The sequence below is a fragment of the Nerophis lumbriciformis genome, linkage group LG18, assembly GCF_033978685.3.
Source record: "Nerophis lumbriciformis linkage group LG18, RoL_Nlum_v2.1, whole genome shotgun sequence".
Lineage (NCBI taxonomy): Eukaryota > Metazoa > Chordata > Actinopteri > Syngnathiformes > Syngnathidae > Nerophis > Nerophis lumbriciformis.
The window spans coordinates 44665579-44677500 of NC_084565.2; the positions used below are offsets into that span (position 1 = coordinate 44665579).

General features: G+C 35.5%; 1 protein-coding gene across 1 annotated transcript in view; it reads right to left on the minus strand.

The window, feature by feature from the left end:
• Nucleotides 1-5948: 5948 nt before the first annotated feature.
• Nucleotides 5949-11922, minus strand: part of pde6d (phosphodiesterase 6D, cGMP-specific, rod, delta) — a 42741-nt gene continuing 36767 nt past the window's right edge. Inside the window, exons 4-5 of the mRNA XM_061978459.1 lie at nt 9901-10006; nt 5949-6691 (exon numbers count right to left, since the gene is read on the minus strand). Coding sequence (XP_061834443.1) covers nt 6610-6691; nt 9901-10006 — 188 coding nt within the window. The 3' untranslated portion in view covers nt 5949-6609. The remainder of the gene's footprint in view (nt 6692-9900; nt 10007-11922) is intronic.

The following is an 11922-nucleotide window of genomic DNA, read 5'->3' on the forward strand; positions in this document are numbered from 1 at the left end:
TAGCGCCAACATTTCAACCTTTTTTTAAATATATATTTTTTATTTGTTTTTACTAATGTTTACCTCATACTTGCCAACCTTGAGACTTCCGATTTCGGGAGGTGGGGGGCGGGGGGCGTGTCGGGGGTGGGGCGGGGGCGTGGTTGGGGGCGTGGTTAAGATATATATATATATATATATATATATATATATATATATATATATATATATATATATATATATATATATATATATATATATAAGAAATACTTGACTTTCAGTGAATTCTAGCTATATATATATATATATATATATATATATATATATATATATATATATATTTTTTTTTTTTTTTTTTTTTTTTAATATATATATATTTTTATTTTTATTTATTTTTTATATATATATATATATATATATATATATATATATATATATATATTTATATATATATATATATATATGTATGTGTGGGAAAAAATCACCAGACTATTTCATCTCTACAGGCCTGTTTCATGAGGGGGGGTACCCTCAATCGTCAGGAGATTTTAATGGGAGCATTCGCATACCATGGTTTATATAGGGCACAGAGTGGGTGGGTACAGGCTGGCCTGGGGGCGTGGTGATTGGCTCATGTGTTACCTAGGAGGTGTTTCCGTCTATGGCGGCATGTTGTTACAATTTCGCTGCGCTTGTTGAGGGATGACAGGTCTGGACGGTAAATAATAAACAGTTTCTCTTTCAAGCATAGGTTGCATCTTTTATTACCACTATTGTAAGGTGTGCTGGATGCAAGAATTTGCCATGTTATTGAATATTCAACATTATTGTCTTTGAGGTCCCAAATGTGTTTGCTGAGTTCTGTGGTATTTCGCAGGTTTTTGTTCCTGAAAGAAGCCTTGTGATTGTTCCATCTGGTTTTGAATTCTCCCTCGGTTAATCCTACATATGTGTCGGATGTGTTAATGTCCTTGCGTATTACCTTAGATTGGTAGACAACTGATGTTTGTAAGCACCCCCCGTTGAGAGGGCAATCAGGTTTCTTTCGACAATTACATCCTTTGTTGGTTTTGGAGTCGTTCTGTCTGAAGTATTTTTTTTATTTATTTATATATATATATATATATATATATGTATATATATATATATATATAAATAAATAAAATAAATACTTAAATTTCAGTGTTCATTTATTTACACATATACACACACATAACACTCATCTACTCATTGTTGAGTTAAGGGTTGAATTGTCCATCCTTGTCCTATTCTCTGTCACTATTTCAGAACACACACATTATACAAATATACATTATAAAATCAATAAGAAAACGGGAGCTCTAATTTGGGAGTCTGAATTAGGATCAGAAGTTCCTATATAAACATTGCGCACTCACGTCGCCATTTTGTATTGATTACTGCAGCTGTGCACTGGATTCATTCACAAATACAAACTACGACTCACAAACACTTTGGAGTTAGGCTCCACCATCAGAATGTGTACTTAAACTTATAAAGATCACATGGATATTATTCAGTGAGTTGATTCACCAAAACTAACCTGTTATACGGGAGGAAAAAGCACACAGGACGTTTCAATTGTTCACAGACTGGTCGCGCTCATCAGAATGACAAGACACTTCCGGTCTGCAGGTGATAGCATTCAATTGGGAAGAAACGCCCTACTGCCCCCTACTGACCAATGTGAATACTGATAAATGTGTAATGACAGCTCCAAAAACGAATTCAAACCACAAAATAAACTAAATAAATCAACACAAAAATGTGACACATTATGGGTGGGTCACATGTGCATGTACAACAGGCTGTCAACACGTCACTCAGGTCCGCATGGAGCTGGAGGGGGCGTGGCCTCCAGCTCCGCCTGAATTTCGGGAGATTTTCGGGAGAAAATTTGTCCCGGGAGGTTTTCGGGAGAGGCGCTGAATTTCGGGAGTCTCCTGGAAAATCCGGGAGGGTTGGCAAGTATGGTTTACCTTCCTCTGCCTATGTTTTATTTTACACCGTCTTTTATGGTTGTTTATCAATGTGTTTACCTTCTGTCCACGTGTTTACCTACATTATACTATATGTTTACTTTGTTATGCCTATGTCTACCTACATGATACCATGTTTTACCTGTGTTTACCTTGGTCTCCTTATGTTTACCTACATTATACCATATTTTACCTATGTTTATCTACATTATACCATATTTTACCCATGTTTACCTTCTCCTACCTATGTTTACCTACATTATACCATAATGTATCTATGTTTACCTACAGGATACCATATTTTACCTATGTTTACTTTCTTCTGCCTGTGTTTACCTACATTATACCATGTTTTACCTATGTTTACCTTCCTCTGCCGATGTTTACCACCCTATTTTATTTATGTGTATCTTCTTCTGCCTGTTTACCTACTTCATGCTGTATTTTACCTGTGTTTACCTACATTACATTACATTGCACAATTGTTTACCAATGTTTATATAGTTTACCTTCTTTTGCCTGTTTACCTACTTTACACAATATATGATCTATGTTTACCTACTTTATACAATATTTAACCAATGTTTACCTTTGTCTGCCTTTGTTTGCCTACATTATACCATATTTTACCTACTTTACACCATCTTTTACTTATGTTTACCTACAATATACCATATATTAACTATGTTTACCTGCGGCTGCACGTTTACCTATTTTATAAAAAATGTTACTTATATGTTTACCTACATTGTACCGTATTTTACATATTGGTTACCTTATTCTGCCGATGTTTACCTTCTCCACACCATCTTTTACCTATGTTTACCTACCTTTTTCCCTTCTCCTGCCCATGTTACCTACACAATACCATCTTTAACTATATTTACCTACTTTTGTACCTTCTTCTGCCTATGTTTCCCTACTTTATACCTACTTTACATATGTTTACCAATTTGTTGACCTTCTTCTGCCTATATTTACTCTACAACATATTTTACTTATGTTTACCTTCTTTTTTCCCCATTTCCTGCCTATGTTTACCTACATTACACTATTTTTTTAAATCTAGATTTACATTCTTTATCCAGGGTGTACCCCGCCTTCTGCCTGATTATAGCTGGGATAGGCTCCAGCGCCCCCCGCGACCCCGAAGGGAATAAGCGGTAGAAAATGGATGGATGGAGGGATACATTCTTTTACCTTTTTCTGCCTAGGTTTACCTACTTTACGCCATATTTTACCAATGTTTACATACTTTACCTTCGGTTGTCCATTTGTTTACTTCACACCATTTTTCGTTTACTTACTTTACATATGTTTACACAGTAATTTAACATTCTTCTGCCGATGTTTACCTACTTTACACCACATGTTAACTATGTTTACCTTCTGCCTGTTTACCTACTTCAAAAAATATTTTACCCTTGTTTTCCTACTTTTTTATCTCCTGTCTGTTGACCTATTTTACAAAATCTTTTACAGGTTTTACTATATTTTTACCTTTTTCAGTTACACCATCATTTACCTATGTTTACCTTCTTCTGCCTAGGATGACCTATTATACACCATATTTTGCCTGGGTTTACCGACTTGACACAATCTTTTACTTATGTTTATCTACTTTTTGACCTTATTTTGTCATTTTGTACCTACTTTACACCATCTTTGACCTGTATACCTTCTTCTGCCTCTGCTTACTTATTTTACCAACTTTTTTTTAACCTTATTTTGCCTTTGTTTACACCATCTTTCACCTATGCTGACCTTCTTCTGCCCATGTTTACTTACTTTAAACAATTTTTTACCTAATTTTACCACCGTTTTTACCTTTCTTCTGCCTATGTTTAATATGACATTATAGCCAACAAAAACTACAAAAATTTAACGCAACATTAAAATATAGGTTGCTGATATCTTAGTGAAGGAATTTTCAGATGATTAAATTCAGACAAGTCTTAGTCATTTAGTTTTTTTACCTTGAGGCCTTGTTCATACTGCAGATGACAGTCAAAGTAAAAACTTAATAAAACTTGTGTGCAAATAAGAAAGTGAACATGTGTGTTACTGGGGGCTCCAGTGACAATGACTAGTGATGGGTTGATGAGGCGTCATGAAGCGTTTCGACACATTGCAAAACTGTATTGATACTGTGTCGATACTGTGTCACTAAATACTGACATCTGCTGGACATTAAAAATCCCTACAGGCAACCTATGGACCGACTCAACTGACACTGATTTGATGCCCTAGTACAGGGGTCACCAACCTTTTTGAAACCAAAAACTACTTCTTGGGTACTGATTAATGCCAAGGGCTACCAGTTTGATACACACTTAAATAAATAAATATATTGTCATTTGTAAGTTACACGTAAGTGTGATTCAAACAAGAATAGCTAAATAAATGTATATATATAAAAAAAAAAAGGGTATTTCTGTCTGTCATTCCGTCGTACATTTTTTTTCCCTTTTACGGAAGGTTTTTTGTAGAGAATAAATGATGAAAAAAACACTTAATTGAACGGTTTAAAAGAGGAGAAAACACGAAAAAAAAAAAAAAAATTTGAAACATAGTTTATCTTCAATTTCGACTCTTTAAAATTCAAAATTCAACCAACAAAAAGAAGAGAAAAACTAGCTAATTTGAATCTTTTTGAAAAAATTAAAAAATGAATTTATGGAGCATCATTAGTAATTTTTCCTGATTAAGATACATTTTAGAATTTTGATGACATGTTTTAAATTGGTTAAAATCCAATCTGCACTTTGTTAGAATATTCAACAAATTGGACCAAGCTATATTTCTAACAAAGACAAATCAGTATTTCTTCTAGATTTTCCAGAACAAGAAATTCAAAATACTTTGAAATAAGATTTAAATTTGATTCTACAGATTTTCTAGATTTGCCAGAATAATTTTTTTGAATTTTAATCATAGTAAGTTTAAAGAAATATTTCACAAATATTCTTCGTCGAAAAAACAGAAGCTAAAATATTTATTATTCTTTACAATAAAAACTTTTTTTTTAACTTGAACATTGAATTAAATTGTCAGGAAAGAAGAGGAAGAAATTTAAAAGGTAAAAAGGTATATTTGTTTCAAAATCCTAAAATCATTTTTAAGGTTGTATTTTTTCTCTAAAATTGTATTTCTAAAAGTAATACGAAGCAAAGTAAAAAAATAAATGAATTTATTTAAACAAGTGAAGACCCATCCATCCATCCATTTTCTACCGCTTATTCCAAGTGAAGACCAAGTCTTTCAAATATTTTCTTGGATTTTCAAATTCTATTTGAGTTTTGTCTCTTTTAGAATTAAAAATGTCGAGCAAAGCGAGACCAGCTTGCTAGTAAATAAATACAATTTAAAAAATAGAGGCAGCTCACTGGTAAGTGCTGCTCTTTGAGCTATTTTTAGAACAGGCCAGCGGGCGACTGATCTGGTCCTTACGGGCTACCTGGTGACCGCGGGCACCGCGTTGGTGACCCCTGCCCTAGTATATACAATAATATAAACCGAGTCATTGTATTTCATTTAGGATTATTTCATATCTTCATTTAAATAAAAATATATTTTTATCTTTTTTAGATACAGTCAATAAATAATGTGAACATGTATCATAACATGGAAATCTAAGAGAACGTGTTGTGGATGATTGTGGACTGGGAATTTTTTTAATATTATTTTTTTACACATTTTTATTAAAAAAAAAAAAAAAAAAAGTTTTTCCGACGTATTTTAGACGATTTCTCTTCTTAGTTATTATTTCTCCGGCTGTAGAAAAGAGCCGCTCACAGGGCACAGAGGAGGCGACACAGTTGGCGTATCGGTCACGTGACCAAAACAGCTCATGATCGGTCACGTGACTTTCTAAAACCGACACAGGGTTTTGCTCTATGAGCTCGACGCATGCGCCGATGCATCGGTGTTGCCGGACCCATCACTAACAATGACCAAGCAAATGCACAAATATCACAACAACATGGTTTTAATCCACATGTTCAGTCTCAGTAAAAGACCAGTCTATATTACACCGTTGAGTTAACAGCTAAGAAAAAGCAGAGAAAACCAAAATACACGGAGGCAAAAAAAAAAAGTTAACACTATGGATCATGTGAGACTAGTCTGCAGTCGCTCCTGGAGGAAGATAAAAGTGGGAGCACGTGAAAGAATGCGATCATTTAATCACCTTGTGTTACCATGGCGACCACAACTTAGTCTGCTGTCTCCATACTGGGCCTCACAGAGACCATTGCGAGAAAAACAACCGACAGCACTTTTCTCCTGCCGGGGGGGCGGGGACAAGTGGTCTACCTAAGTCAAACGTGGAACATGGATGAAGAGGAGACACACACACACACACACACCAAAGCATAAAAAGGTTACAGGTGTGACGCTTGGTTCCTGAGTAAAACGCAACCTTGGGAGTGAAAGAGGACAAACTGTACAAATAAAAAGGAGCGCATGGCTGACTTGGGATCGGTGCTCATGTATTGACAGTCACAAAGAGACGGGCCGGGCTCCTGGTGCTGGTGGGGTCAACAGGAAGCACGTGCAGCCGGCCGCCGACAAACGCACCTAAAAAGGGGGCGTTGTTCTTGGACCTCGGCGTGGCGGGAAGGGAAGGCGGGCGTCAGACGTAGAAGAGGCGTACCCGGGACGTGCTGACGTGGAGGTCGTCGTCGTAGAACTTGGTCTCGATGATCACGTTACCGCTGGACAGGCAACAAAAAGATAGCGTCAGATAAGTCAGGGCGTTTGTCAACTGCAGAGAGTACCAGGCCTTTATTCAGATTTGAAAAAATGCATTACATTTTTGTAGCAATAGATCCTGTTTATCACAACAGTACCTTGTTGGTTTTAGCACGCCTAATGAACAAAATAGTACAAAACATCAAAGAGTGCCCACCTAGTTTGGGAGGGACTAAAACTTTTAGACAACATTGGCTTAGTGCGGGGGTCGGAAACCCGCGGCTCTATGAGGCTCTTTAGCGCCGCCTGCCTGGAGCTTTTTCAAAAATGTATCAAAAAAGAAAAAGATGGGAGGAAAAATATATTTTTTGTTTTAATTTGGTTTGTGTAGGACAGGGGTCGGCAACCCAAAATGTTGAAAGAGCCATATTGGACCAAAAATACAAAAACAAATCTGTCTGGAGCCGCAAAAAAAAATTAGAAGCCATATTACATACAGATAGTGTGTCATGAGATATAAATTGAATTAGGAGGACTTAAAGGAAACTAAATGAGCTCAAATATAGCTACAAATGAGGCATAATGATGCAATATGTACATATAGCTAGCCTAAATAGCATGTTAGCATCGATTAGCTTGCAGTCATGCAGTGACCAAATATGTCTGATTAGCACTCCACACAAGTCAATAACATCAACAAAACTCACCTTTGTGCATTCATGCACAACGTTAAAAGTTTGGTGGACAAAATGAGACAGAAAAAGAAGTGGCATAAAACACATCCTAGAAAGTTATACATGTAAACCAGCATTTCTCAAAGTGTGGGGCGCGCCCCACTATTGGGGAATAGAGACATGACAGATGGGGCGCGAGGAACGGGAGGAAATTTCACTTTAAATTTAAAAAAAAAATTATTATATTCTTAGATTATTTTTTTTACTATGCTTTCATTTTCTATACACACTGTAAATCACTTTGTGATTCTGTCTGTGAAATCCGCTATATAAATAAATGGAAATTACCGGCACTTATTTTTACTGTAGGCTTTATATTTCTCGGTACGAGCGAAAGTTTGACAGACATAGCAACAGTAACTAATGGGGGCGGGGCTAAGCGGAACAAACTTTCGCGCGGATGGGTAGCAGGCTAATGTGTGGATCACAATTACACAAATATATACATTTGTGACTCGCACCTCAAAGGTCGTCGAGCCAGAGCCAGCGCCTGCAGAGAAACAAAAATGTGACGGGCACACACTGTGTCATTCACCGGGAAACAGCTCAGCCCCGAACTCAATGAGGTTTTAACAGATGTTGTGAGCGCGGTAAATTTGATCAAAACACGACCACTGAAAGTGCGACTGTTCTCTGCACTGTGTGAGGAAATGGGAGCTGATCATACAGCCGTGCTGTTTCACAGTGAAGCAAGGTGGCTCTCCTGGGGGAAAGTGCTGTCACTTGCCAAATGCATAGCCCCTCCTTTTTTTTTGTTGCAAAGATTGCAAAGTGGCACTTTTATTGTATTTATTATTGAACTTGATGCAAGTTATTTGATTTATTATTGAACTTGATGCAAGTTATAACACTTTTTTTGATTTATTATTGAACTTGATGCAAGTTATGACACTTTTGTTTTATTTATTATTGAACTTGATGCAAGTTATAACACTTTTTTTGATTTATTATTGAACTTGATGCAAGTTATAACACTTTTTTTGATTTATTATTGAACTTGATGCAAGTTATAACACTTTTGTTTTATTTATTATTGAACTTGATGCAAGTTATAACACTTTTTTTGATTTATTATTGAACTTGATGCAAGTTATTTGATTTATTATTGAACTTGATGCAAGTTATAACACTTTTTTTGATTTATTATTGAACGTGATGCAAGTTATAACACTTTTTGATTTATTATTGAACTTGATGCAAGTTATAACACTTTTTTTGATTTATTATTGAACTTGATGCAAGTTATAAAAGTGGGGGATGACAAAAAAAGTTTGAGAACCACTGATGTAAACAAACTACGGTGAGTTCAAGGGCCGCCAAAATTAGTGGGACAAAACGGCGCTCGCCAAATACTGGAATCAGTGAAGCATGTTTAATACAAACAGTGTGCTTTATAACAATTAGGGAGGTTTGTGTCATGTTTGTCCTCCTACAGAAACCATATCAACACAAAAAATATATTTTTTCCCCTCAACTTTTTTCATACATTTTCGAAAAAGCTCCAGAGAGCCACTAGGGCGGCGCTAAAGAGCCGCATGTGGCTCTAGAGCCGCGGGTTGCCGACCCCCCGGTGTAGGAGGACAAACATGACACTTCACTTCCTAATTGTTATAAACGCCACAATTTATATGAAACATGCTTCACTCATGAGAGGATTTGGCCAGCGCCGTTTTGTCCCGCTAATTTTGGCCGGCCCTTAAACTCGCCGCAGTTTGTTTACATGTACAACTTTCTCAGACGCTGCCACAGAAAGACGTGTTTTATGTCTAATATAATGTAGCTAATATAGACACTTACATCATGTGTTGTCTTCAATATAACACTTATAAGACTTTTAAAGTCATTTTGATAGTAGGCTAATATAGACACATCATGTGTTGACTTCATTATAACACTTATATAAGACTTTTAAAGTAATTTTGATAGTAGGCTAATATAGACACTTACATCATGTGTTGACTTCATTATAACACTTATATATGACTTTTAAAGTCATTTTGATAGTAGGCTAATATAGACACATGTGTTGTCTTCATTATAACACTTATAAGACTTTTAAAGTCATTTCGATAGTAGGCTAATATAGACACTTACATCATGTGTTGTCTTCATTATAACACTTATATAAGACTTTTAAAGTCATTTTGATAGTAGGCTAATATAGACACTTACATCATGTGTTGCCTTCATTATAACACTTATATAAGACTTTTAAAGTCATTTTGATAGTAGGCTAATATAGACACTTACATCATGTGTTGCCTTCATTATAACACTTATAAGACTTTTAAAGTCATTCTGATAGTAGGCTAATATAGACACTTACATCATGTGTTGTCTTCATCATAACACTTATACAAGGCTTTTAAAATTATTTTGATAGTAGGCTAATATAGACACTTACATCATGTGTTGACTTCATTATAACACTCATATAAGACTTATTTTTTTGCGGCTCTAGAAAGATTTTTTTTTAAATTGTATTTATATATACTCACGTTAAGACGTTAGCAGGCATCATCTGGGACTCGGGCGCCGCTTCTATCAGAGACTGCCATGTGTTGGTGGAGTTGGGGATGACGAAGCCGAACTCAAAGAACCATTCTGCGTGCGCGCACACACACACACACACACACACACACACACACACACACACACACACATCAACATGTTGTCTTGGTGTGGTCGGTGTGTGTTGCTGTGAGACCGTCTCCACTGGAGAGGAAGAGCGCCCTCGGGAGCGGCGGCGGCGGCGGCGAGGAGGGAAACTTGTTTAATTAGCAGACAGTTACAAAGTTCCGGCAACTTCCATCAGGTGTAGCTGCAGCAGACATGAAGTAAACATGGCAGTAGGTCCACCATGATGCAAGAACTGTCCCATCATCTTTCCCCCAGGTGCAGTATTCATTTACGCGTATGTACTCGTTATCCTCGCTGTACCTAATGAAAAGACCTGCCTGGCACACTTACTTACTTACAGTACACTAAGGACCTGATGCACTCCAGGTTTGCGTGTACTAAAACACGTGCAAACCTGACCTACTAAAAGGTGCGCAAAGTGGATGGCGTCCGTCTTCATTAGTATGCAAAATACATGCTGGTCATCAAAAGGCTCACAATGCTGGGATAAAAAGATGCAAATATAATTAATTAGTGATTTATAAACACTGCGAGCATTAAGCAGGTGTGAAGAGTAAGTGCAAACTGACAGAGAATCCTCCATCATACATGTGTGTGTGTGTGTGTCAACATATTTGCATGGTCTGTCAGGAAAAAAAATCCATTTGACATATTGCCTATTCAGCAATATAATTTTATAATTTTATAGCTGCTGGGTGACTTAAAGAGGAACTGCACTTTTTTCTTTTTTTTCCCTTATCGTTTGCAATCATTATGGAAGACATGACAGATGTATTTTTTTTAATGCATTCTATCTCGTAAATAAACGTGAATAAAAATCCTCTATGCTGCCCATAAACCCCAATAAATCGCCATCCAAAAAGCGGCAACGATACTACATTTACATTTCATGACTTGAATATTAACCGTGTGTTAGTGATATTGTTATTATGAGTGCTTACGCAGACTAACTGTTTAAAGCGGCGCCGTGATCACTAGCTTTTGCGCCTATGTTTACATCATCGAGTGGTAAGCTGCTTCCTCGCTTCCTTGCTCCTTGTAATAAATCATGCCTCTCATCTGGCTGAGGATGTAATCCGACATGTTGGTACACTTTTCACCGCCAATTTAGACACAAATAAAAGGGGAATATAACAAGATTCTAGCAGTCAGCATCCCAATGACAGCAGACCTTGTACAGTTAGTGATGTTTTATTATGTTTGTTGGCTCTCATGAAGTCTGCAGTGAGTAGTAATCAGTGATGCATTTTTTTTTTTTTTAAACTAACGCGCCACCATACTTGCCAACCTTGAGACCTCCGATTTCGGGAGGGGGTGTGGGGGGGGCGTGGTGGAGGGGCGTGGCTAAGAGGGGAGAAGTATATTTACAGCTAGAATTCACCAAGTCAAGTATTTCATATATATATGTATTTCTTTATATATATATATATATATATATATATATATATATATATATATATATATATATATATATATATATATATATATATATATATATATATATATAAGAAATACATATATATATATACATACATATATATATATATATATATATTTCTTATATATATATATAAGGAATACATATATATATATATATATATATAAGAAATACATATATACATATATATATGTATTTCTTATATATATATATATATATATTTCTTATATATATATATATATAAGAAATATATATATATATATATACACATATATATATATATTTCTTATATATATATATATATATATAAGAAATACATATATATATATAAGAAATACATATATATATATATATATATATATATATATATATATATATATATATATATATATATATATATGTATTTCTTATATATATATATATATATATATGTATTTCTTAT